This window comes from Oncorhynchus keta, chromosome 11, assembly GCF_023373465.1.
Source record: "Oncorhynchus keta strain PuntledgeMale-10-30-2019 chromosome 11, Oket_V2, whole genome shotgun sequence".
In the NCBI taxonomy this organism is placed as follows: Eukaryota; Metazoa; Chordata; class Actinopteri; order Salmoniformes; family Salmonidae; genus Oncorhynchus; species Oncorhynchus keta.
In genome coordinates this window covers 51,999,072-52,026,777 of record NC_068431.1, presented here as the reverse complement: position 1 = coordinate 52,026,777, position 27,706 = coordinate 51,999,072, and the positions used below count along the sequence as shown (strand labels likewise).

Genomic DNA, 27,706 nt, shown 5'->3' with positions numbered 1-27,706 from the left:
GGGAAGAAATTAATCAGAACAAGCAGGGAGGGAAAAACAAGCAAGGAGGTGGTCAGAGCAAAGCACGAGATAGCCAGGTCCTATTGGCGCGTACTAGCATTATTTGCATATGTCCACCAACTCTGTGAAGTGCGCTTGTGCAATAACTATATTCGCCCTTGTACTCCTTCTAAACAACGGCATTTTTTGAAAAAGTTGCAAAGGGTAAAGTTCACATAGCTTAGTACACTCTGTTTGTTACAGATTTTAGTTTCGGAAACAGAAAACTATTGAGATCTCATGTTTAAATCGAGGAGAAAATGTGCAGAAAGTCGGTCAAACTTAATCCCGCAACGTCTTCTCCCACTGCAAGCTTCCTCTCTTCACCAAATTTGGTAGTGAGTGGAAACGCCAAACGGATGCTTCACATTTATATATCCGGCGAAATATCTGGCCATTTTTATAGCTGTGGACATATTATTCTTTAAATTTGTATTGGCGGATCGCAACCAACTGAAATCGCCACCTACTGGACTGGAGTGTTCATCTATTTCTCTTCTCTTGCCCTGTGTTTCCGCCTACTGTTCTGGAGTGTGAATTCTTTACACTTTGTGACACAAAAAGGGAAGTGACAAAAGATAGGGAAAAGGGAAGAAAAATTGCCATACCAACAGACCCTACACCCATTAACACCTCACCATTATTCCACTACTTGTCCCTATCTGATTCTACACTAGGCTGGCACCCTGGGAGGACGGGACACTATTGTTCAACACATCTTGTAACTCTTCTGCAGTAAAATCTCGTACACACAAGTACTTCTCTGCAGCTGCCACCACAACATCTATTTACTGTGATTTATGTTCCATTTCTGCGGCACAGTTGATAAGCATGGCTACCTTACTAAAGCACATGTTATTGCTATCACTCTATTGGCCTCGGCCTATTCACAGGGAGCCTCTTAGGATCCCTCGCCCTGAACCCATCTTCCTCTACTACTCTCTTCACTGCCTCATCATATGATACCTTTTGAACTACTCTGATCCTGGCAACCTCAACCTGCCTTTCTCTCACCAGACACTTCTGATCTCCAGCACCATGGGTATCCCTACAATGACTGGAACGAATTGCAAAAATCACTTAAGCTGCAGTCTTATATCTCCCTCTCTAACTTTAAGCATCAGCTGTCAGAGCAGCTTACCGATCACTGTACCTGTACACAGCCAATCTGTAAATAGCACACCCAACTACCTCATCCCCATATTATTACTTACCCTCTTGCTCTTTTGCACCCCAGTACCTCTACTTGCACATCATAATCTGCCCATCTACCACTCCAGTGTTAATGCTAAATTGAAATGATCTCACCTATGGCCTATTTATTGCCTTAACTCAATCTACTCTTCTACATTTGCAAACACTGTACATGGATTTTTCTAATGTGTTATAAAATGAAATTTCTAGTTCCGACTGTGCAGTAATATCTAACAAGTAATCTAACAATTTAGCAACAACTACCTTATAGTTTAAAGGAATGAATAAGAATATTTACAGTAGATGCAGTAGACTCCTTGCTGTCCCCAGTCCACCTGGCCATGCTGCTGCTCCAGTTTGAACTGTTATGCCTGCAGCTATGGAACCCTGACCTGTTCACCGGTTGTGCTACCTGTCCCAGACCTGCTGTTTTCAACTCTCTAGAGACAGCAGGACCGGTAGAGATACTCTGAATGATCGGCTATGAAAAGCCAACTGACATTTATTCCTGAGGTGCTGACCTGTTGCACCCTCTACAACCACTGTGATTATTATTATTTGACCCTGCTGGTCATCTATGAACATTTGAACATCTTGGCCATGTTCTGTTATCATCTCCACCCGGCACAGCCAGAAGAGGACTGGCCACCCCTCAGAGCCGGGTTCCTCTCTAGGTTTCTTCCTAGGTGCTTTCTAGGGAGATTTTCCTACCCACTGCGCTTCTACACCTGCATTGCTTGCTGTTTGGGGTTTTAGGCTGGGTTTCTGTACAGCACTTTGAGATATCAGCTGATGTAAGAAGGGCATTATAAATACATTTGATTTGATTTAGATGGTATAGAGTATGAGATTAGTAATGTAGGGTATGTAACATTATATAAAGTGACATTGTTTAAAGTGACGAGTGATACATCCCATTTTTAATTATTAAAGTGGCTAGAGATTTGAGTCAGTATGTTGGCAGCAGCCACTCAATGTTAATGATGGCTGTTTAACAGTCTGGCCTTGAGATGGAAGCTGTTTTTCAGTCTCTCGGTCCCAGCTTTGATGCACCTGTACTGACCTCGCCTTCTGGATGATAGCAGACTTGTGTATGTTGACCTGTTTAAAGGTCTTACTCACATCGGCTACGGAGAGCATGATCACACAGTTGTCCGGAACAGCTGATGCTCTCATGCATGCCTCAGTGTTGCTTGCCTCGAAGCGAGCATAGAAGTGATTTAGCTCGTCTGGTAGGCTCACCACTCTAGTTTCTTACCTCCCAAAGTGGAACGAGAATGTGGTCCTCCTGAGCACACTGCACGAAACGGCTGAGATAAGTGATCATGAGGACAGGAAGCCAGCCATCATCCTAGACTACAACCACAACAAAGGAGGCGTGGACAACCTGGACAAGGTGATTAGAACTTACAGCTGCAGGAGGATGACTGCCCTCTGGCCCCTGGTCATCTTCCATAGCATCATTGATGTGTCTTCATACAATGCCTTCGTGATATGGAAAAAGATCAACCCTACCTGGATGCCTGATAAGCGGAAACAAGAGGGTGTTGTTCCTGGAGCTGCGCCTCCCCCGCACAGCAGCCTCTGCCGCGCTTGTGAAAGCTGTTCAGGGGGCTGAATCTTGTCCTGATCCACCTGAGACTGCAGCTGGGGCAAGCAAGAGGAGGAGATGCCAATTCTGCCTCCCAAAGAAGGACTGTAAATCAAATACTATGTGCTGCACATGTGAGAAATACATCTGCAAAGTCCATGCACACACACACTTGTATTCTGTCCTACATGTGCTAATTACAGTTGATTGATGTATGTTCTTCACGTTTTTGTTTAATAGCTATTATCTTATTTTATTCTTATTTATTGTTGTTTTTTATACATCTTGTGGGTGGGGGCAATGGTTAAAAAAATTGGAGAAGACTAGTGTTTTGTAGTTTAATTCCTTATTGTACAGTATATAAGAATATATCACTATGTTGCCAAAAAAGTTCAAGACTTATTGTTTCCCTTCAATAAAATGCATTCAAAACTACTTTCTGCACATTTCTGCTACTTTCTTAGGCTAAGCAAGTGCTATGTCTTGCTAAAACAATTATGTTTACACCTATTATGACAGGTGTGTTGTAATAAAAACGAGTGGTGTCCACTCATTAAATGCAGTCTTTCTGCATTGTGAAGAGGGGAAACCCAGATATTCACAAAGTTTGTGATGAATGACAGGTTGTTTCTTCATGCAAAATAGATTTGGGGTTTAAAATTAAATTAAGCAACTTTATTTTAGGGGTTTAGTGAAGGTGGGTCACTTTTTACCCTTAGGACAAGGGGAGTATACAGAATGTTAAGACTACACAAGGGTAAACAGGTAACAGATGCATATCTGTATTCATAGTCATGTGAAATCCATAGATGTTATTTCATTTGACTGATTTCCTTATATGAACTGTAACTCAGTAAAATCTTTGAAATTGTTGTATGTTGCATTTATTTTTTGTTCAGAGTAGTTAATAAATCCAATGTGAAACGTGATACCTATAGTATCCTTACCTCGCATTGAAAAGTTTCATCCATTCTTCTTTAATTTCAAATCTCTCTCCCTAATTTCTGAATCACGCTTGTAACATCAGTAGGCTACTAGACTACTATGCTTCGGAGGGGGAGGAGTTGGGGCAGATAGGCTACTGACACACTTGCAAAGATCTTCAGCTGGCAGGCATGCAGAAACTGAAATACGTTTCTGAGTGACTGAGTGAGGGCTTTGCATACTTAGGTGCTTTGTTGCATTTTTTTTGTGGGACTGAAAAAAATGCCTGAAATGTAAAAGAATGTTAATAACCAATCCCATGCTTTTAAAATAACGGTTCTGTTCCGGAACATTATTATATCACTTTGGTTCTTGGTTCTGATTCTGTTCTTGAACCGGTTCCAACCGGTGTCGAAAGTAAAGTAGTGGGCATGTCGAAAGGAGTGGGTGTGTCGAAAGTAGTAGGGCTCCGATTGGCTGTGGCCCTCCCTCCGAGTTTATGGTTACAGAACTGACACACCCACTCATTTTAAGCATACAAATTTCAACAAAATGCTGGTTGTCTGGTTCCAAAATGTTGAATAGATACAAAAATCTGCAGGGCGAATCATTCATTCAAAATATTAGAAATCTGTGATATATGAAAGAAAAGTCAAGGGGTATAAAACTGTATACATACCAGAGTTATGCAAACAAACTATTCATCCCATACAGCAGTGCTGTCTGGGGCCAGAGTTCCGTCTAGACGTTCGGCCCAGAAAGACCATTTCCATTAACTGCCATATAAATAAGTCATATTTGAAAATTCTTAATAAGACACTTTAGTCATCACCTTTGTGCACAAAAGATCCATTGAATTATTAGCTGAAGCTGATTATTTTTCCACCACTCACAGCCAATATATTACCATTTATATTCATCCAATGTCTACCATGTTTTTGGATGACATACTGAGCTTGTGCGCGTTTGAAGTTGGGCCGTCCATGAATCGGCGTATGTGAACCGCAGTGTCTAGTTCTTTTATACCTCAGTGGTTTGTTTCTGTGGCAGTGGAAATGCTAAGGTTGGTGTAGTTTTTGTAGCTCTGTATCATACACTACATTTGAGGAACAATGGAAAAGTTATTCTGCTTTGAAAGTTGATAAACTTGTAACCTCACTATTGAGAAAATGGCCTTGAATGTTTTGGTACCTACTGGAGAGCTCTTTGTCTACACACATTCAGCATTGTTCACACCCTCTTAAGCTTTAGCCCCATCCATCTTGTTTCACTCTCTGAGTGTTCAGAGCGCACACTGGACGATCTGGCCGATGAGTAGGGTTGATCTGAGCATTTCTGACCTCACAACGGCAGTCAAGCACGTAAGCTAACTGGCTAACATTGGTTAGATTGCTAGTACATTTTCATACTTTTTCGAACTGGCCCCCTTGTGGAAATAGAAATCCAACCGTGTCGTTGCAACCGGGGCTTCTCTTTCATGACTTCATTTGAGTAATGGGTAACAGCTATGTAGTTGTATCAAGCAGTAATGATACGTAACTTAGCGATCAGTGCACGGATGTTGTATAGAGATGTTTGCCGACCTGAGGTGCTTTCCACTGGGCATCTGTATCACTGTGTCGCTGGCGGAAGCTAGTAACCTGGCACATTTTTTCCCCTCCCAGGATTATATTTCACGTAAGATAGCATTTTACATGAGAAATAACTAATTTGGTACCCATATAGATCGAATAAAATAAACTGTTATTTGTCACATGCGCCGAATACAACAACTACATACAGGGGGTACTGGTACAGAGTCGATGTGTGGGGGCACAGGTTAGTTGATGTAATTGAGGTAATATGTACATGTTGGTTGAGGTCAACTGACTATACATAGATAATAAACAGAGAGTAGCAGGAGTATAAAAATGGAGGGGGGTCAATACAAATAGTCAGGGTAGCCATTTGGTTAGCTGTTCAGGAGTCTTATGGCTTGGGGTTAGAAGCTGTTAAGAAGTCTTTTGGAACTTTTATGGCCCTCCTCTGACTCACCCTCGAATAGAGGTCCTGGATGGTAGGAAGCTTGGCCCTAGTGATGTACCAGGCTGTACGCACTACCCTCTGTAGTGCCTTGCGGTCCGAGGCTAAGCAGTTGCCATACCAGGTGGTGATGCAACCAGTCATGCTTTCGATGGTGCAGCTGTAGAACTTTTGAGGATCTGAGGACCCATGCCAAATCTTTTCAGTCCCCTTGGGGGGGATAGGCCTTGTCATGCACTCTTCACGACTATCTTGGTGTGTTTGGACCATGATAGTTCATTAGTGATGTGAACACCAAGGAACTTGAAGCTCTCAACCTGCTTCACTGCAGCCCCGTCGATGAGAATGGGGGCGTGCTCGGTCCTCCTTTTCCTGCAGTCCACAATCATCTCCTTTGTCTTGATCATGTTGAGGGAGAGGTTGTTATCCTGGCACCACACTGTCAGGTCTCTGACCTCCTCCCTATATGCTGTCTCATCATTGTCGGCAAACTTAAGGATGGTTTGGAGTCATGTTTATGTCCAGGCACTTGTCATCTCCCGTCTGGACTACTGCAACTCGCTGTTGGCTGGGCTCCCTGCCTGTGCCATTAAACCCCTACAACTCATCCAGAACGCCGCAGCCCGTCTGGTGTTCAACCTTCCCAAGTTCTCTCACGTCACCCCGCTCCTCCGCTCTCTCCACTGGCTTCCAGTTGAAGCTCGCATCCGCTACAAGACCATGGTGCTTGCCTACGGAGCTGTGAGGGGAAAGGCACCTCAGTACCTCCAGGCTCTGATCAGGCCCTACACCCAAACAAGGGCACTGCGTTCATCCACCCCTGGCCTGCTCGCCTCCCTACCACTGTGGAAGTACAGTTCCCGCTCAGCCCAGTCAAAACTGTTCGCTGCTCTGGCCCCCCAATGGTGGAACAAACTCCCTCACGACGCCAGGACAGCGGAGTCAATCACCACCTTCCGGAGACACCTGAAACCCCACCTCTTTAAGGAATACCTAGGATAGGATAAGTAATCCTTCTCACCCCCCACCCTTTTAAGATTTAGATGCACTATTGTAAAGTGACTGTTCCACTGGATGTCATAAGGTGAATGCACCAATTTGTAAGTCGCTCTGGATAAGAGCGTCTGCTAAATGACTTAAATGTAAAATGTAAATGTTTAGCCATGCAGTCATGGATAAACAGGCGGTATAGGAGGGGACTGAGCACGCTCCCTTGATGGGCCCTGTGTTGAGGATTAGCGAACGTTAATGGCAGAGCAAACTCTCAGATTTCCCAAACTCACTTCCTTGTTTAGCCTAAATCACTTGCATTGCTCGCACTTTGAAATCCACAATGTAGATGGGAGGCTATGGGTTACGCTAGATGGTGATGTACTAAGAGATCAGCCAATGAACATCCAGTGGGAGTTTTTCCCGCACCTGCCATAGGCTCCATTCAAGTCCCTTTCTGAGGCGCTGTGAAACCAGACGGTTTGAAAGAGAAAGAGCCGGCTGGTGGATGAGATTAGGTGCCAATGTACAATGTCGATATCCATATTAACAACACTTTCATTGAAATGAATTTAATCGTAGCTAATTATGATTATGATAAATCAGAATTGGCAGATACAATTTCCCAATTTTATACTTCCACATGTTATTGTGGTTATTGGCGCTTTGCATGTATTTCAGCTAATGGAAAAGCTTATCATTGTGAATAAAAGAGTGGAAGGGTAAGGGGTGAGAAGAAGTTAGGCTTGACCAGATCAGGGGTGATAACTGACCAATGCAGGGCTGAGGGTGACACTTCACAAGTGAGGAGGAGGGGTGATGCTTGACTAGTGCAAGTTTGATATTTGACATGGGGAGGGGTGAGGTCTGAGGAGGAATGCCAAAGTTCCTGATATGTAGATAGAGCTATCTCTAAAGATTCTTACAACAGATTAGCTAGCTTCTTATAACATCAATTAACTTTTAATTGTTTTGTTATTTGACAATTTAAAAACACAATACATCCATGCATGTGGATTAATGCATTTAAATAAAAAGTTAAAACGTATTTCCATTGTGGACCTCATAAAACAAAACAACATACACTGTTCCCCAGGCGCCCATGACATGGATGTCGATGAAGGCAGCCCCCCGTTGCCTTAATCGAGGGGTTGGGTTAAATGCGGAAGCCACATTTCAGTTGAATGCTATACAACGCAGGCTAGGCAGTAACCTACTAAAGGCACAAATCATAAATTCATCGGACATGCCAGCCTTTGGACAAAGTTACACAAATAACAGATAGGACAAAACATTGTAGTTAAAAACTCATGTGCAATAATAGAGCAGCAGGTCCCCGAGCGGTTTGATCTCAGAAAGTTCTGAATCGTTGATTGGTCTGATGATCAGACTCGCCGCCGCCCGCAATAATGGCAGTAGTCCATCTGGTTCACACCAGTAGCATTTATATTGTGTAGATCAAGTCTTTCCCAAACTTGGCACAGGACCAAGTTTGGGAAAGACTTGATCTACAAGTTGGACTACTGCCATCATTGCGGCTGGCGGCGAGTCTGGGGGCCACGGTTCTTGTTTGGAATACTGCTCAGAGGGCACTTTTGGTACTGCAGTTTAGCTAAAGCCTAAACCAAAAGGACAATTCCCATAGACGACCCTATTCCTAAAATGACACTTTTGTTATCACCTTTGTGGCTAACATATCCATTGAATTCACATGAGGTTGGCGGCACCTCAACTGGGGAGGATGGGCTCGTGGCAATGGCTGGAGCGGAATGAGTGGAATGGTATTTGCTCTGTTCCGGCCATTATTATGAGTTGTCCTCCCCTCAGCAACCTCCAATGATTTTTCCAGTAATTGTCTTCGAGGCCGTTTTTTTCTTCATCCCTCACAGCCGGAAATATGAACATTTAATATTCATCCATTGCCTGCCAATCATCTGGCTGACGTGATGACATTGTCGCTGCTTGCGCTTGCTCCAGTGCGCACTGAGTGCTTGTGCGCAGGCGTTATCGGCTCTGTAAAGCAGATGGCAGTGACCACAAAACGGCGTATGCAAACCTGATTCCGTAGATTACGTTGAAAACAACAGGTGTCCATCTTGGCAGCAGTCTACAGTTGTTTTATACCTCAATGGACAGAACCGACACCAACCGACAGCATTTACAAAATGAAGAAAAATGAAAAAAGTAGGCCACCAACATTATAAAGTACAATGCAACTTGAACTTCATAATTAAGAATACAACCATTTTGCATTTGAAATAGTATTTAATATGACAGACAACTTAATTAAAAACGGCATGTTCCTAGAACAAACATTTAACCCAATCAGCCAAACAGGTAGGTTTGATAGGTAGATGTTTTTGTTTACCTTGATGTCAGATGTAAAAAGTCTTCAAAACATTTTTAGGATTGTTATCATACATTTTCCATGTTAGGCCTAATTCAAAAAGTTGTACAGTGTTCTGTGTCAATTAATTCCACATAGCATGGTTAGAGCACTCAGAGGAATGAAAAAAAGCATTTGATGCAACAATAGGTAAAAACTTTGAAACCATCATAAACATCCTAAAACGTTTTAGACCGAAAATGATCTAAACATTAAGCACATTTAGGAACATTATTGCAAACAAAGATTCCATGGTGAGGGCATTGGGTCCATGCCGTGACGGTTGGTCCTTTCAAAGCAAACAACAATCACAGGAGTGATGGGGTAGAAACATTTGCAAGGTGGAGGCTGAGTTGCACACTCCAATGCTGGATCTCCATGTGGGAACACTAGTGAGTCTGTTAGACAGTCAATCATACTGTATTTCAGGTTAATACTGTATTTCAGGTTCCCCGATTAGATACACTGTAAGCAGCAACATTTTTCCATCTGGAGCTGAGTGCATTTGCTGCTCCTTTCCATTTGTAACCAGTCTCCTTCTTTGTGTGCACTAGATCTTTCCTCTACCTAACCTCTAAACCTTAAAAAAAAACATGTTTTCTTTTCATATGCAAAAAGTAAAAAATATTGATTGTGATAGACGCACAATCCACATTCCAATATGAAAACCTCAACATATTAAATAGGAATTGACAACGACAAAAAAAACTACACTTGAATTTTAGTTGAAAAATATATATCGATATGTACAGATCCCATGTACCAGGTAACTCATCACTGAAAGAGAGCAAGAGCAGAGACACACATTCACTAGCAGGTAAATTATACTGCACAAATCATACAAAACACCAGTGGTTCCCAACCTTTTTCGGTTACTGTACCACCAGCTGAATTTTTCTTATGGACTCGTGTCTTCTCAAGTACCCCCTGTGGGTAGGCCAAGTACACCCACTGGTCCACATACCCCTGGTTGGGAACCACTGCTGTACACTATATGAGATTAAATATTTAAGTGATAATGCCCTCGAAGCCGGTGTTTGGTGGATATATTGGCACGATTGTTGTTCGGTCCGAGACGATATATCCTCCAAACACTGGCTTCGAGGGCATTACCACTTTTATACAACAGGTTAACAACATATTCAAATAACGATTTACATATTTGAATTAAAAACGTTATTTTGATTAATTTATTCATACTATTTCATCCATACAAGATATAGTCCCGACACAAATCTAGGGTTGCTACCCAAGCCGGCTGGATGTTCGTTCTATCGGTTCGGTTGCTAGTGATGCGACCCAGTCATTCAGTCTTTTTGTTCTGTATCCAGTTGTTTGTTATAAATGTTCCATTGTCATACTGGCTGGCAACATCCTTATCCCTTGCTTCCTAGCTAGCCAACTGAGGCTAATTTACAGTCAAGTCACAAAGTGCAGCCAGAATAACAGCAAAGTAGCCCCATTTGCATTTGTTTAAGCGGTTTTCTAGTGACATTTATTTGGATACATCCATAACAACGAGCTAATGAGGTGCAATTTTGCCTGGCATAGCATATGTGCTCACTTGTCAGGACACTGTTGTTCAAAGCAGGAGCTAGCCAACAACACAGCTAACAAACTGAAGCTGGAAAGACTGCAAACTAGTTACACTTTGTTTTACCTTTTTTTCTTTGTATTTATCCATAAAAATGATGCCAGATGATTCATGATTTCAACTGGCTGAGAAGCGCTGTCTGTCTGTCTCGTCCCGACTCCAGACACGTTCATTACTATGGGACAGCTGGAGATCGAATTTGAATACTGAAGCAATGTTGCAAATTTCGGAGAGCCAGACTGCAAGGTTCATACAAATGTCCCCTGTTGAAACTAAATGTTAGCCTAAAAGAAATGTGAGATAATGTCTAGATGCTTTTTATAGTGGAGAATAAAAGTTGATAAATTGCTTGGCTGGGCTGATGACAAAGTGGATTGCGCAGTCAGATGGATCAGAGTAAATAGGCATTTTAACGTCATAGATTTAGACGGTGGTAACTTGGTAGTATCTTGTGGAATAGACACCGGTTGAAATGTGGTTTTAACCAATCAACATTCAGGATTAGACCCACCCTTTGTATATAACTTCTTAAACTCCCCCAAGAGAGCCAAATGCCTACTTGGGCCAGAGCAGGCCAAACAAACAGAGCCTCAGAAGTACTATTGCTGTACAAACCTTTTGCGAACACCCTGGTATGGGCAATCCATCCCGACCCTGGTGATAGAAAAGAAACACCTTCATTAAACAAACATGCAGTATTGCATTGCCCACAGATAAATCCGGATGTCTTGTAACAACAAAATGGTAGGAGGACCAGGTTCAGCCCCCCACCCCCCCAATCTCCTATTTGTTTAAAATGCAGTTGTTTCAGGTTCTTTCAGTCATATTCATCGCTCTACTCTTGCCTGTCTGCTTCTCTCTCTGTCTGTCCTGAACTTTCGCTAGCAAACTTGCAACATTGTATCAACTGGGCCCTTACAGTCTCCCAGCTAATGAGCTCGGGATTTCAAGTGTCTCAACTTTTATTTTTACAGAAATGGTACATTTGTCAGCAAGACAAATCACTTAATTCAGGCTATCAGAGCGTAGGCCTAATGACAATCGCCGAATGTCATTACACTTTTTGGTATTTTGTAACAGTGTCTTTCCATTCATCAAATGGCGTGCTCACAGTGCACTGTGGCTGTGGAGTTATTTTGGAGTGGACAAACGTGCGCAGGTAGCCTGCTTTTTTAAGTGATTTGTTTGACAATCAGATTAAAACATCACAAGGTAATACATGTTTACTGTTAAAATACTTGTATTTACTTTGCTTCATCACACAAAGAGCCATTGTTTACAGACAGATGGCTCTTTGCGGAAGCTTCCGTAGCCTGGTGTCCTTGATCAACCAAATCTAAAATATTAAGTTTCTCCAAAATAATGTTTCCAGTCAACAGAGGCACATCCAATATCTATATTAAAACAATCAGGGGTTGGAAATGGTTCAGGGAACAGAACCGAAAACTGGAAAATAACTATTTTTCGAGGAACAGAATCAGAACCGAGAACGAAAGTGATTTATACTGTTCCAGAACAGAACCGTTATTTTAGAAGCATGGGAACTGGTTAATAATGTTATTTTAAAGTTCCAGGTATCTTTTTCCAGTCCCACAAAAAAAACGCAACAAAGCACATATGCAAAGACCTCACTGTCACTCAGAAGCTTATTCCTATGCCTGCCTGCCTCCCTCCCTCCCTGCCTGCCTGACTGCTAAAAATCTTTGCCAGTATGTGAGTAGGCTATCTGCCCCTCCCCTCCAAGCATAGTCTAGTAGCCTACTGACCTAAGCATGATTCAGAAATTAAGGAGAGAGATTTGTTATTAGAAGATAATGGATTAACCTTTTCAATGCTAGTTAAGGATACTATAGTTATCACGTTTGGATTTGTTAACAACAAAAGGTAAAATGTCTTTTTATTTGAACACAAGCTTGTTAGCTAGCTAGCTAGCTACAGTAGCTCTCTAAATCTCAAAGACATTCAAAGTTCCTTCATAGAAGCTGCTCTCCCGGTAGGTATAATTCTGAGGGCCTAATTTAGATAATGCATGTCACAACAACAAGATGCCCAGGGCTTCAAGCCAAGCCTCCTCCTTCACCCTCTCTCATTCTATCCCCACCTGCAAAATTTCAGTCGTATCTCACGCCCTACACTCGTGTCCAATGCATGTAAATAGCTTACCCACACCATAGCAAGCTGCTCTATCCACACTGATTGTTGAAGAAATTTAATGTCGAGCTAAATGTAAAAGTATACAATATTACAAAGGTTTAAAAAAGGAAAAGAAAGGAACGATATAAACCATCACATTTTTTTGTTTCAAACTGGTTCCAAACTTTATTTTGCTGGTCAGAACAGTGGAACGTTGGTTATGTTCAGAATGAAATTATTGAAAAAGTTCCAACCCCTGGGAACAAGAATTACTATTTGTCGGGTTGAATGTGTCTATCAAATAAGCATTTAAAACATGTTTTTATCCAGGGTCTCCCATAGGCAGCCATTGAAGCCCATTCTAGACCACACAGTCACATGAGACTGAATAAGCTACCACGTAATCTTCCACTTCTACAAGCGGAAGAAAAGGGGACCCTTTTCGTGTTTTAAATGCATATTTGATAGTGAAGGACACATTCAACCTGACGAATCGTAAGTATTGTCCCTAGAGATACAGTTTAGATTTGGTTGATCAAGGATGCCAGGCTATGAAAACTATGGCTCGTTGCAGGATGAAGCAAGCCTTCACTATTAGGCCCAGAAAATTACAGGAAGTTCAGTGAGAGGAAAACAGACCCCAAAATGTCACTGTATAATTCACACTCTGAGGAGATATATCTAATACCACAATCATGCCATCAAACCATCCATTAACTAATGACATATTACAGTGACCAAAGATGGAGAGTCTTGCTGGTTTGTTGCTGGCAAAGTGTGGCTACCACTGCATCACAGAGAGCAGGAAGACAGGCAGGGACAAAGGCTAAATAAGAGGTGTGGTATATTCATTTCAAACATTTACTGAGTTACAGGTCATATAAGGAAATCAGTCAATTGAAATAAATTAATTAGACCCTAATCTATGGATTTCACATGACTGGGAATACCGATATGCATCTGTTGGTCACAGATACCTTTAAAAAAAGGTAGGGCAATGGATCAGAAATCAGTCAGTATCTGGTGTGACCACCATTTGCCTCATGCAGCGAGACACATCTCCTTCGCATAAAGTTGATCAGGATGTTGATTGTGGCCTGTAGAATGTTGTCCCACTCCTCTTCAATGGCTATTTCTGGATATTGGCGGGAACTGGAAATCACTGTCGTACAGGTCGATCCAGAGCATCCCAAATATTCTCAATGGGTGACATGTCTGGTATGCAGGAGATGGAAGAACTGGGCCATTTTCAGCTTCCATGGCACAACAATGGGCTTCAATACCTCATCACGGTATCTCTGTGCATTCAAATTGCCATCGACACAATGCAGTTGTGTGTTCATTACCTGTAGCGTATGCCTGCCCATACCATAACCACACTGCCACCATGGAGCACTCTGTACACAACATTGACATCAGCAAACTACTCTCCCAAATTACGCCATACACGCTGCCATCTGCCCGGCACAATTGATACCGGGATTAATCCATGAAGAGTACACTTCTCCAGCGTGCCAGTGGCCATCGAAGGTTAGCATTTGCCCACTGAAGTCGGTTACGATGCCGAACTCCAGTCAGGTCAAGACCCTTCTTTGGTTGTACAAATCCAGTTTTATTAGCTGTCTGGGTGGCTGGTCTCAGACGATCCCGTAGATCAGAAGTCCTGGGCTGGCGTGGTTACACGTGGTCTGCGGTTTTAGAGGTCGGTTGGACATACTGTTTAATGTTACTGCCAACTCCTCTAAAAATATGTTGGTGGTGGCTTATGGTAGTGAAATTAACATTAAATTCACTGCAACAGCTCTGGTGGACATTCCTGCAGTCAGCATGCCAATTGCACGCTCCCTAAAAACTTGAGACATCTGTGGCATTTTGTTGTGTGACAAAACGGCACATTTTAGAGTGGCCTTTTAGTGTCCCCAGCACAAGGTGCACCTGTGTAATTATCATTCTGTTTAATCAGCATCTTGATATGCCACACCTTTCAGGTGGATGGATTATCTTGGCAAAGACGGAATACTCACTAACAGGGATGTAAAAGCATTTGTGCACAACATTTTAGAGAAATAAGATTGTTGTGTCTATGGAACATTTCTGAGATCTTTTATTTCAGCTCATGAAACATGGGACGAACACTTTACATGTTGTGTTTATATTTTTGTTCAGTATATATCCCAATAAAAATAAGAACTTCAAGAATTGAGGAGTTTGATGGATGTTGGCATAAAACTAGAAGCTGCCCTCTTGGACTTGTATGCCAGATATCTATATCTGTGCCCCGTCATGGAGTGTGTGAATTCCTGGTTTTCTCCAATGACATTCCCACTGATTCATGTTACCCTGTTCAGTGTTTCCTAGTGTTTCCTAGAGCACCAAACTACCCCACAATATCAAACGATAGCATGGATTCTATAAAGCATTTATAAAATGCTTGGTGGATGGATTGGTGTACATTAAACTTCCTCAAGAACAAGAATGTTGACATTTAGAGTAAATATGTTTGGTGTTCCTTTTGAAGGAGAGCTTTGTGGTTCCAGGATGGTTCCTAGGTATTTAAAGTCCTCTACTTGCTCAATAATCTGTCCGTTAATCTTCACCACTGGGATGGTAGGTTGGTCTCTTCTGAAGTCAATGTCAATATAAAAATGTACAGTATGTGAATAGCTCATGGATAATGGATAAATAAAAGCAATAAGGCCTGAGAAGGTGTGGTATATTGTCAATATACCACGGCTAAGGGCTGTTCTTAGGCACAACGCAATCCGTGGTATATTGATCATGCATCACAAACCACAAGAGGAGCCTTATTGCTATTATAAACTGCTTAGCAACGTAATTAGAGCAGTAAAACTAAATATTTTGTCATACCCGTGTTATACGGTCTGATATACCACTGCTGTTGGCCAATCAGCATTCAGGACTCAAACCACACAGTTTATAGTTTACTTATACCATTGGCATTTTTTAATAGGCGTTTCTAATTGTCTTAAAGGGCATTCTAGAGTGTGTATTCTTTCCCTATAACGCGTGTTGTATATTTGCACAGTATAATAATATAATGACTATAGATAATTTATACATGTTTTGTTTGAGCTGCTTTTGAAAGCAAAAGTCAAATTGAAAACAGTATTGCTATTGTTGAATTCGATGTTCATAAAAGCAAGTTAGAACTGATGGTTTGGTTAGCTAAACTAGCAAGTGTATTTGTTTGGTTACGATGGCAAACTACTGTAGATATCTAGTAAACTTTCTAGCTACTTCAGGGGATGTTGAACACATTTCTACAGGAAAATTAACACGCTTATACCGGCAAATGTGTTAAAGTATAGCCATGGTATGAAAGGGATAATCAACTCAGGGCTCTATGCGTTCTCTGGAAAATAACGGTACTCCATGGAAGTAGGTCAGTTCCACTCCGCTTGCACGTCATGGAACACACATTGCCCCTCATTGATTATCCCTTACATAAAACTCTGCTCTACCAAATATAACCTAATAATTATGGGTTTGCCCTTGAATGGAAAGACAGTGTTTGAGGAAGAGTGAGCGGAGAGGCAACAGGAAGAAGTGACATACCACAGGACAGGGCTGGTCCAGTCCAGGGGGGCCCTCCTCGCCCTTCTGTCCCTTCAGTCCCTTCTTTCCCAGCATCCCCCTGTCACCCTGAGAGAGAGAGAAGAGTGACAAAACAATAATATATAACAATATATTTAGCGGATGCTTTTATCCAAAGGGACTTAGTCAGGCCTGCATAAAAACTTTGTAGGTATGGGTTGTTCCAGGAATCAAACCCGCTATCCAAGCGTTGCACCCGCCATGCTCTACCAACTGCCAGAGAGGACCACAGAGGAGACATGTCTCTCGTCAAGCATCAATGTCTTCTCCAGATTTGACTATAACATGCTAGGTAACAGAAGATGAATAAACGTAGCCACAGTAGCCACTGCTGTGGCTGATGCACACCTTATCTCCTCGGTCCCCTCTCTCCCCCTTTTCTCCCATCAGCCCGGGGAAACCCTGACATGGAGAGAGGTAGTGGTTAATGAAGGCTCTTTATCAACCAGACTGGTATCAGGGGGGATATGACCGATTTAGACACACTTACATCCAATCCCGGCAATCCTTGCTCTCCCTGTTGAAATGAAATATGATGGAAGTTCATTCTGAAGCAGCTTACTTTGAAAAATACTGCAAGGGACTCTGATGCCGAGTCCGTATCCTCTACAAACAGGGCATATGAAAAATGCGGCAAACCTTTCTCCCTATGGTGCCAGGGAGACCAACCAATCCTGTAGAACCTGGAAGACCCTGAATACCCTGTGTGCAGAAATAGTGTCATCTGTTATGTGGGTCGTGAGGTTATATGCAGCAGGGTTGGGGACAATTCTGAATTGAGTTGCTAATTTGTCATTTATTCTAATGTAATTACTGAATTTGAATATCATTTAAATTGGCCACACAGGAAGCAGAATTAAAGTAGAATTATGTAATTCAACGACATTCAAATGGTTAATTTATTCTACACATCACTATTATTACTTTCCCTAGCAAGAAACCAAAAACTGTAGCTAAAACAGAAAGGGGAACTAACAGAATCACTAACAACCAAGGCTGCAAAGCTGCGACTGGTACAGCTTGGTTCGGTTAACCGTCCACTGGCAAACATAACAGGATTTACAGTAAGCCACAGCATACTGTTTCAGACCAGGCCAGAATTAGTTACGCAAGATACGGTCATACGTCTTGTTAACCCCAAGATGGCCTGCCATACTACCATCGCGAGCCAACCTCAGTATCTCTTGTCAAAGGGTAACTGGAACCACAATTTGACATACCCTTTGCCAATAGTCTTGCCCAGAAGTGGCGCGAGAATGCCATTTCCTCATCAGAACATCTCTATCAAAGTAACCCACACGCTCTTCATCAAACTCCTCCTCTGGACGTATCTCAGCAAAAAGAGGAGACATCTTTACTCTGTTCAGCAATCAGCTACTTCCTAGAAATTGAAGTGTCAACTGTAGGGACCCTCTCTTCCTTTAGTGGTCCTACAAACTTGCTCATCTTTGGTGTTTTCAAAGGAAAGGTCAACTCAGGAGGTTTACCGAAAAATCAGGATCACACATAAACGTCTCAGACAGATCAAACATGGTGGGATCACTGACATCCTCCTCAACACTAGACTTGCTAGACCCGGCAACTTTCTTAGACATAGCACTTGTAACGGCACACGCTGGGAACACTGGAGGGTACTTTTCTGATAACCCATCAGGTTCCTCCAGCCTGGGTTCCTTACAAACGGCAGGATTTGGCACGATCTTCCCTCCAGTTAAATTGTCGGGCTGGAGTGCTCCCACAAGAAGAAACAGCTTTTTATCTCTCATTTTTCTGTTTCAACTTAGGACACTGAGAGACTGTCCTTTCTCATGGTAGTAATGACAAACTGGAGGACACAAAGAACCAGTTTTCTGACGATCTTTGTCTTTGGGCACTGGGGAAAAAGACTGAAACCTCACAGGGCTGGGAGCTTTGTTTGTGAAGGTAGTTTTATGTGTCAACACAAACTCATCTGCACGGACTGCAGCTTTCTCAAGAGTGTGCTCATAAATGTAGGTACACTATATATACAAAAGTATGTGGACACCCATTCAAATAACTGGATTTGTCTATTTCAGCCACACCCGTTGTTGGCAAATCTATAAAATTGCACACACAGCCATGCAATCTCCATAGACAAACATTGGCAGAAGAATGGCTTTGCTGAAGAGCTCAGTGACTTCCAAAGAGTCAGTTAGTCAAATTTCTGCCCTGCTAGAGCTGTCCCAGTCATCTGTAAGTGCTGTTATTGTGAAATGGAAAAGTCTAGGAGCAACAACGGCTCAGCGAGGAATTGGTAGGCCACACAAGCTCACAGAATGGGACCACTGAGTGCTGAAGCGTGTACCGCGTAAAAATCGTCTGTCCTCGGTTGCAACACTCACTACAGAGTTCCAGCCTGCCTCTGGAAGCAATGTCAGCACAAGATCTGTTCATCGGGCACTTCATGAAATGGGTTTCGATGGCTGAGCAGCCACACACAAGCCTAAGATCACCATGCTTAATGCCAAGCTTTGGCTGGACTGGTGTAAAGGTCATCGCCTTTGGACACTGGAGCAGCGGAAATGCGTTCTCTAGATTGATGAATCATGCTTCACAATCTGGCAGCCCAACAGATAAAACTGGGTTTGGCAGATGCCAGGAGAACGCTACCTGCCCCAATGCGTAGTGCCAACTGTAAAGTTTGGTGGAGGAGGAATAATGGTCTGGGGCTGTTTTTCATGGTTCGGGCTATGGAAATCTTAACGCTACAGCATACAACGACATTCTAGACAATTCTGTGCTTCCAACTTTGTGGCAACAGTTTGGGGAAGGCCTTTTCCTGTTTCAGCATCATAATGCCCCCATGCACAAAGCGTGACCTCTTGAGAACCACACCACCGATCAAAAAGTAATGCTTGTTCCCTTGCAAATTCAACATGGCTTTGTGATTCTGTCTTTCATAATTGACAGAAATGTTGTCTGTATGCCTCTGGGACCAACTTGTAAGGATAGCAGCTTTAACAGTGTCATAATCTGAGCTCTGGTCAAGAACTTTACCCACAAGAACACTTTGGAGGATATCTCGTGACCATTTTAGCGATGTGGCAATCCCTTCAAACAGAATAAAATATACATCTTTTTTGTTGAAAGGCGGTACAAGCCGGCTGTTCCGACCAAGATCAAAGTCTGATTCGTAGTACTTCCAGATCTCTCTTGTAATCGAATGGCATGCTCCAGTTCTTGTTCTTGTTGTCTGGCTCCAACTTTGTCTTTAGTTCTTACTCCCTCAGCAGCACGTCTACGGGACTCTTTGAATACTGCTTTTCAATCGGCATGTGCAACGAGCCCCCATTTTGTTACGTTCCCTAGCAAAACACCCAAAATTGTCACTCAAACAGAAGGGGAAACTAACAAAGAGTCCCTAAGAACAATTCAAACGAAACAGGTGGGATTCTAGGAGGGGTTCTGAAAGACACTCATAAGGGTGTCCACTGAAAGTTGACTAGCAACAACACCTGGGACCTAAATGACACCACTCCCACCATGAGCACCCACTAAATTTGCCCAAGAAGAGGTAAACAAAATGAAGAAAACCCACACCAAACAGGAAGCAAACCAAAAAGTGGAGCTAAATGAAAACAGGGAAGATCAGATAAAGGATTGTTTTCATTTTGGGGTTTTAGTCCTGCAACCACCTTACAAGCTCAACAGACCTCTGACATGATGTCCAAACATGAGTTCATTCAGACTGAAACCAAGCGATTCTTGAACAACCTCCCACACTGCAAATAGCAAAAGAGGGACCCCTTAAACCCAGTCTTTTTCGAACTCAAAGCAGCAAGCTCTCAACATAAACTTCATATACTCTCAACAAGAACACCTTGAGACTCTGGGTGGTAGGCACTAGAGGGGCAATGGGCAACACCCAACTTTTGCAGCACTCGTTGGAAGACCCCAACATGAAACTCGAAACATGGTCCTGGGGGCTCATCCAGGATCTGAACTGGGATCTGAGCCCGGAAAACTATGCTCATGTTTATTTTGACATACAGTGATCAATAATATGTAAACAAAATATATTTTTAAAGACATGGTTTGAAACATTAGATTTTTAAAGACTCATTCTCTGTAAATGAATTTAAATACTTATAGTAGTCTGGACATGTTCGAAGATTCTTTTGTAGGTTTATAATGATTCGAAATTCTGCGTGACATGTTTGAGTTGTCATCAAGCTAATATTTGAAATGACATCGGTGTTCTTTGCCGCAATAAATGACAGATGCTTTTGGTAAAAGACGAGTCGGAGGAATGAGACTGTCATGCTTCATGTTGAATTCTACTTTCTTTAATTTAAATGGAATTAATATTCTGCTTCCTGTGGGGGGGGGGGGTGCTCAATTCAAATTCTAATTTCAATTCATGGGTTGAATACATGCAGTATGAGTGAGACAGAATAGGATATAATTAACCCTTAACCCCGGAGGTCCTCTGTCTCCTGCATCCCCCTTTTCTCCGCTCACTATGTCGCCTGGTTCCCCCTGTGAGACATTGACAAAAGCACAATTTCAATCTGGTGCTTTCATTTCCTTGCGAATTACAATCCATCTTCTCTCTGATTTTACAATTTTCATTCCCTATTCTAACATCCAGCTTTTTCATTATCTGTTAATGCAACATTTTGAATGACAGGGCATTCCAGTGCAGCTTTAGTAGCCTAAAGAATCCTGGGTCATTCTAGGGGCAGGAAGAGATCAGAGCCCTGACAACACACCTTGGGGCCAGGCATTCCATGATGTCCCTGAAAAACACAATGTGTTATCTCATTCTCTTTGTAAACATTGTTCATCACAAGAGCATATTAAAGCACATAAGTTATTTAAAAACATTTTACAACAATTTACTAGGTTCCTCTGAGAACAGGTTGAGTATGGAGTGTTTGACAGTCATCTCTATGCAGACAGAGCATTGGTATCTAGAGAGTTTAAGCTTTTGATACCCCCCTATTATTAAGAAGACAGAGGGACCAGTTACCCACCATGAATCCTTGGAGCCCAGGAGGTCCGGGGGGCCCTGGAGGGCCTGCGATCGAGATGATCTGGGCCTGAAGCAGAGAGAATTAGGATAACCAGAGGTCACACAATCATATAACACTACTCGACCATGATGGGATATCACACAGTTTGGTGTAGACAGTTAACAGTTTGGTATGGATACAAGTTTGGTATCTAAAACATTACTGACCAGATTGTCCTCAAACCTTGAATCTCCTCTCGCTCCTTTTTTGCTGTCAGCTCCCTAAGAGAGAAAAAAATACATTATATGGACAAAATCTACAAAGCAGTGGGATACTAGACTGCCATGCCATGCCCATAGCCCATTGGGTATCCATCAGGACATAGCCCATATCCCGCTTACCACAAGCCCAGTTAGGCCCGTCAGATCTCTCTCTCCCTTTTCCCCTGCCACTCCAGGCATCCCGTCATCACCTCTCTCCCCTTTGGCTCCCTACAGAGAGGAGGCACAACATGAGGTGGATACAATGATGTCTAGTACAATAATAATTCATTATTACAGAGTCATGTCATTTACCCTATCCCCATCAGCTCCAGGTGCACCATGTGAGCCTGATTCTCCCTGTTGGCATGAAGGAGACAGGAAAACATGTGTGTGCCTATTGTCAATCCAGAAACCAAAGCCATACTGTAGATGACTGCACCAATGCTGGATATGCCAACATATTTGATACATTGACATTTTGGTAATTTAACTGACACTCTTATCTAGAACAACTTACAGTCAGATAATATAAACGACACACTGTGCATTGCGTATAATAGATACAATATATTGGCTACAATGACAAATCTCTCCAGAACAAAATCTCTTCCACAGATGAGGATGGGATTCAAACCCATGCATGCACAGCACAATGGATTGGCAGTCCATTGCCTTAACCACTCAGCCACCTCTCAAACACAACTCTCACCTTTGGCCCTTGTCCTCCTGGTGGCCCTGGTGGGCCTGGGGGGCCCTGCGGGAATAATAAATCGTAGAAAAGTAGAAAAGGAAAGTGAGACTTTGTACTGCACAGGAGACTGTTATACATAATACATACGTAGAATAATATTATGGTGTGTGATACTTTTAATCGTTAATAAGATTGCACAATCTGAATTTGTAGGGTCGCAGTACAATGCAGAATGTGGTTTCAAATCATCTTTTAATCTTTTAAAGAACCCAATTAAGAACTCACCTGAAAAACATGGCCAAGGCCGATGTCATAGGAGTCAAGAACAGCCTTCTCTCCGGGTAAGCCCTGCAGAGGGAGACAGAGTGAAACACACAGGTAGAATGAATGAAGAAAACTAAATGTATCATCTTGGAAGACGTGTCTAATGCAGATATAGACCCACAGTAGATGACTTTAGGTCAAAGAGTGTGATATGAGGAGCCACTCACCGTGTCCCCCTGAGGCCCTGTGTCTCCTGTGTCCCCCTTCTCCCCCTGAACGTGAACATAGAGTGAATACACACAGTGGAACCTCAGCATGCCTGTCATTCCAGTGCATCAATGCATAGGATCATGACCTGTGAGGTGATACCTGGCTGTATATTCATATTTCAAGATCTCCATTTATGATTCTTCCTCTTTACCTTCATCCCTGGTAGTCCATCAAGGCCACTCCTGCCCTGGTCGCCAGCATGCCCCGGTTCCCCCTGTCACAGACATGGAGAAAGAGTGAGATTGGGAAAGAGAAGGGAGAGGAGGAACAGGAATGAATAATAATACTTCACACCTTTAGCCCTGGAGGCCCCTGTGGTCCAAGCATGCCGTGCTGTCCATCCTCACCCTGCAAGGCATCAGATTATTGGAACATATTAATGAACTGCGAGACATTAGATTATTATTAATTAACCACAGGTTTTATACACTCTTAGAAAAAGGTTAAGATATGTTCTTAAAAGGGTACAACCGCTTGTCCCTGACATGGTACCCTGTATGGTCATCCTTTGTACCTTTAGTTATAGGTACATACATGTATTTGTACCCCAGTTCTTACCTCAGATAGTACCATCATTACATATAGTCCACAGGAACAAAAACATATTTTTTTGTTGCCTTTAGCGGTTACCACTACAGTGACAAAGCCATTTGTTCATTGTAAATGACAAAATCGTACCTTTACAATAGATCACTTAAACTGGTACAACACTTCCACTCACAGGTGGCCAAAAATAACTAGCTGAAAGCCACACCCACAGACTAAGCCACGCCACAAATATTATTTTGCACTGTGTCTTGCCCCTTTCGAGTAAATTGTAGAGTTACCACCCATGACTGTATTTGTTAGTGACAGAGACATGGCTGTTGAATTTTCATTCCTGTGACCTCAACCAACTGAGTTCCTTAGTGAATGTTACCATTAAAATTCAACTCATTATGACAATACATTACATATCTCATCAGGCCTTATTTTGAGACCTACAGTAGTTTTACCCTAATACAGTGGCCTGACACGCATGGTTTACAAGCCAAATCATGCCTGCAAGTAGCACTGCAGCATTCCAATACATTTCCCCAAATTCCCAGATGTTCTGGTTGAAGGATTCCTGATGCCCTGCCTATTTTCCCTCCAGTTTCAAGGAATTTTCAAACCAGGATTTCTGGAAAACCTGGGAAATGTGGGAAAGTTAACAGAATTGACCAACCCTACCTGCTAGTCCCATTATGCTGGCTTGAAAAGTGATGCATAATTCCTATTGGAATCCATCCAGAGTGAGGATATCCTAGAGTTGGACTTTTTAATTCACCCACCATTTTTATTCACCCATATTCATAATAACTGCCAGGATTAGATACATTGTGAGGAGACTATCTAAGCCATTTAAACTGGAGTAACCATTTCATTAACCGGTGTAATAAGTCAAACTGATTGGATTAGTTAAGAAAATGTATGTTATTTATCTTTGTGCAGCATAAGATTATTCAATCAATCAATGTACATGCAAAAACCCATATATTAAAAACACTTGTAAAAATATGTCCATGATTATGGTACAAATGTGCCTTTTTAGGGTGCCACCCCAGTGACAAAGCCATTAGTTCCTTTTAGGTGGCAAAAATGCATCATTGTATCTTATGGTGGGTATTGAGGTTATTGAAGGCACACAAAATATGTTTGTACTCTGGGAAACAGAAATGTACCTTTACACCATACCCCTTTTTTTGAGAGTGAGAGGGTATTGAGGGTACACAAAATACGTTTGTACTCTAGGAAACAGAAAGGTATGAGTGTGATGATTGTACCTTTATATTCAAAATATTTTATCTTTATCTGCAAAATGTACCCTAAAAGGTACCGAACAGTACCATGTAAGATCATAGTGTATACCTCTGAAGATACAATGTGTATTTTAATGTATTTTGAGAAACAGACGCCTCACAAGTGAAATCAAATGAAATCCAATTTTAGTCACATGTGCCGAATACAACATGTGTAGACTTTACAGTGAAATGCTTACTTACGAGCCCCTAACCAACAATGCAGTTTCAAAAAAATACGGATAAGAATAAGAGATAAAATTAACAAGTAATTAAAGAGCAGCAGTAAAATGACAATAGAGAGACTATATACAAGGGGGTACCGATACAGAGTCAATGTGTTGTGGCACCGGCTAGTTGAGATAGTATGTACATGTAGGTAGAGCTATTAAAGTGACTAGATGAATAGATGACTTGGGGGTAGAAGCTGTTTTAGAAGCCTCTTGGACAGCTTGCTGTGCGGTAGCAGAGAAGAGTCTATGACTAGGGTGGCTGGAGTTTTTGACAACTTTTAGGGCCTTCCTCTGACACCGCCTAGTATACAGGTCCTGGATGGTAGGAAGCTTGGCCCCAGTGATGTACTGGGCCGTTCACACTACCCTCTTAAGTGCCTTGCGGTCGGTGGCCGAGCAGTTGCCATGCCAGGCAGTGATGCTAACCAGTCAGGCTCTCGATGGTGCAGCTGCAGAACCTTTTGAGGATCTGAGGACCCATGCCAAATCTTTTCAGTCTCCTGAGGGGGAATAGGTTTTGTCGTGCCATCTTCACGACTGTCTTGGTGCGCTTGGACCATGTTAGTTTGTTGGTGATGTGAACATCAAGGAACTTGAAGCTCTCAACCTGTTCCACTGCAGCCCCGTCGATGAGAATGGGGGCATGCTAGGTCCTCTTTTTCCTGTAGTCCACAATCATCTTTGTCTTGATCACGTTGAGGGAGAGGTTGTTGTCCTGGCACCACACAGCCAGGTCTCTGACCTCCTCCCTATAGGCTGTCCCATCATTGTTGGTGATCAGGCCTAACACTGTTGTGTCATCGGCAAATTTAATTATGGTGTTGGAGTCGTGCCTGGTCGTGCAGTCATGAGTGAACAGGGAGTACAGGAGGGGGCTGAGCACGCACCCCTGAGGGGCCCCTGTGTTGAGGATCAGCGTGGCAGATGTATTGTTACCTACCCTTACCACCTGGGGGCGGCCCGTCAGGAAGTCCAGGATCCAGTTGCAGAGGGAGGTGTTTAGTCCCAGGGTCCTTAGCTTATTGATGAGCTTTGAGGGCACTATGGTGTTGAAAGCTGAGTTGTTGTCAATGAATAGCATTCTCACATAGGTGTTCCTTTTGTCCAGGTGGGAAAGGGCAGTGTGGAGTGCAATAGAGATTGCATCATCTGTGGATCTGTTGGGATGGTATGCAAATTGGAGTGGGTCTAGGGTTTCTGGGATGATGTGAGCCATGACCAGCCTTTCAAAGCACGTCATGGCTACAGACGTGAGTGCTACGGGTCGGTAGACATTTAGGCAAGTTACCTTAGTGTTCTTAAAACATGTTGGTATTACAGACTCGGACAGGGAGAGGTTGAAAATGTCAGTGAAGACACATGCCAGTTGGTCAGTGCATTCTCGTAGTACACGTCCTGGTAATCTGTCTGGCCCTGCGGCCTTGTGAATGTTGACCTGTTTAAAGGTCTTACTCACATCGGCTGCGGAGAGTGTGATCACACAGTCTTTCGGAAACAGCCGGTGCTCTCATGCATGTTTCAGTGTTATTTGCCTCGAAGCGAGCGTAGAAGTAGTTTAGCTCATTTGGTAGGCGTGTGTCACTGGGCAGCTCTCTTGAAGTCTGTAATGGATTGCAAGCCCTGCCACATCTGACAATGGATTTCTTATAAGCTTCCGCGTTAGAGTCCTGCTCCTTGAAACCGTCAGCTCTAGCTTTTAGCTCAGTGCGGATGCTGCCTGTAGTCCATGGCTTCTTGTTGGGGTATGTACGTACGGTCACTGTGGGGACGACGTCATCAATGCACTTATTAATGAAGCCAATAACTGAATTGCTGTACTCCTCAATGCCATTGGAGGAATCCCGGAAGATATTCCAGTCTGTGTTAGCAAAACAGTCCTCAACTTGCAGCTTCATTACCCGCAAAACACCAGTCTCAACGTCAATTGTGAAGAGGCGACTCCGGGATGCTGGCCTTCTAGGCAGAGTTGCAAAGAAAAAGCCACATCTCAGACTGGCAAATAAAAATAAAAGATGAAGATGGGCTAAAGAACACAGACACTGGACAGAGGAACTCTGCCTAGAAGGCCAGCATCCTGGAGTCGTCTCTTCACTGTTGACATAGAGACTGGTGTTTTTGCGGTTCCTATTTAATGAAGCTGCCAGTTGAGGACTTGTGAGGCACCTGTTTCTCAAACTAGAAACTCTAATGTACTTGTCCTCTTGCTCAGTTGTGCACCAGGGACTGCCAGTCCTCTTTCTATTCTGGTTGGAGTCCATTTTCGCTGTTCTGTGACAGGAGTAGTACACAGCGTTGTACGAGATCTTCAGTTTCTTGGCAATTTCTCGCATGGAATAGCCTTCATTTCTCAGAACAAGAATAGACTAACGAGTTTCAGAAGAAAGTCCTTTGTTTCTGGCAATTTGAGCCTGTAATCGAACCCACAAATGCTGATGCTCCAGATACTTAACTAGTCTAAAGAAGGACAGTTTTATTGCTTCTTTAATCAGAACAACAGTTTTCAGGTGTGCTAACATAATTGCAAAAGGGTTTTCTAAAGATCAATTAGCCTTTTAAAATGATAAACTTGGATGAGCTAACACAACGTGCCATTGGAATGGCCTACGCCTATGTAGATCTTCCACAAAAAAATCATCCGTTTCCAGCTTTGATAGTCATTTACAACGTTAATAATGCCCACACTGTATTTCTGATCCAATTT

At 42.7% G+C, this 27,706-nt stretch overlaps 1 protein-coding gene and 1 non-coding gene across 2 annotated transcripts in view; both read right to left on the bottom strand.

The window, feature by feature from the left end:
- Positions 1-9,005: 9,005 nt before the first annotated feature.
- LOC118390567 (collagen alpha-1(XXIII) chain) overlaps positions 9,006-27,706 on the bottom strand; it is a 37,587-nt gene continuing 18,886 nt past the window's right edge. Inside the window, exons 7-23 of the mRNA XM_052457444.1 lie at positions 23,247-23,300; positions 23,104-23,166; positions 22,910-22,954; positions 22,704-22,766; positions 22,437-22,481; positions 22,040-22,084; positions 21,866-21,955; positions 21,692-21,745; positions 21,486-21,551; positions 21,222-21,248; positions 20,920-20,988; positions 17,128-17,190; positions 16,979-17,005; positions 16,837-16,890; positions 16,450-16,536; positions 11,356-11,394; positions 9,006-9,923 (exon numbers count right to left, since the gene is read on the bottom strand). Of these exons, the coding sequence (XP_052313404.1) occupies positions 9,921-9,923; positions 11,356-11,394; positions 16,450-16,536; positions 16,837-16,890; positions 16,979-17,005; positions 17,128-17,190; positions 20,920-20,988; positions 21,222-21,248; positions 21,486-21,551; positions 21,692-21,745; positions 21,866-21,955; positions 22,040-22,084; positions 22,437-22,481; positions 22,704-22,766; positions 22,910-22,954; positions 23,104-23,166; positions 23,247-23,300 (894 nt within the window). The 3' untranslated portion in view covers positions 9,006-9,920. The remainder of the gene's footprint in view (positions 9,924-11,355; positions 11,395-16,449; positions 16,537-16,836; positions 16,891-16,978; positions 17,006-17,127; positions 17,191-20,919; positions 20,989-21,221; positions 21,249-21,485; positions 21,552-21,691; positions 21,746-21,865; positions 21,956-22,039; positions 22,085-22,436; positions 22,482-22,703; positions 22,767-22,909; positions 22,955-23,103; positions 23,167-23,246; positions 23,301-27,706) is intronic.
- On the bottom strand, positions 22,341-22,421 carry trnag-gcc (transfer RNA glycine (anticodon GCC)). Its single transcript has one exon. It is a non-coding gene; the product is annotated as a tRNA-Gly (tRNA).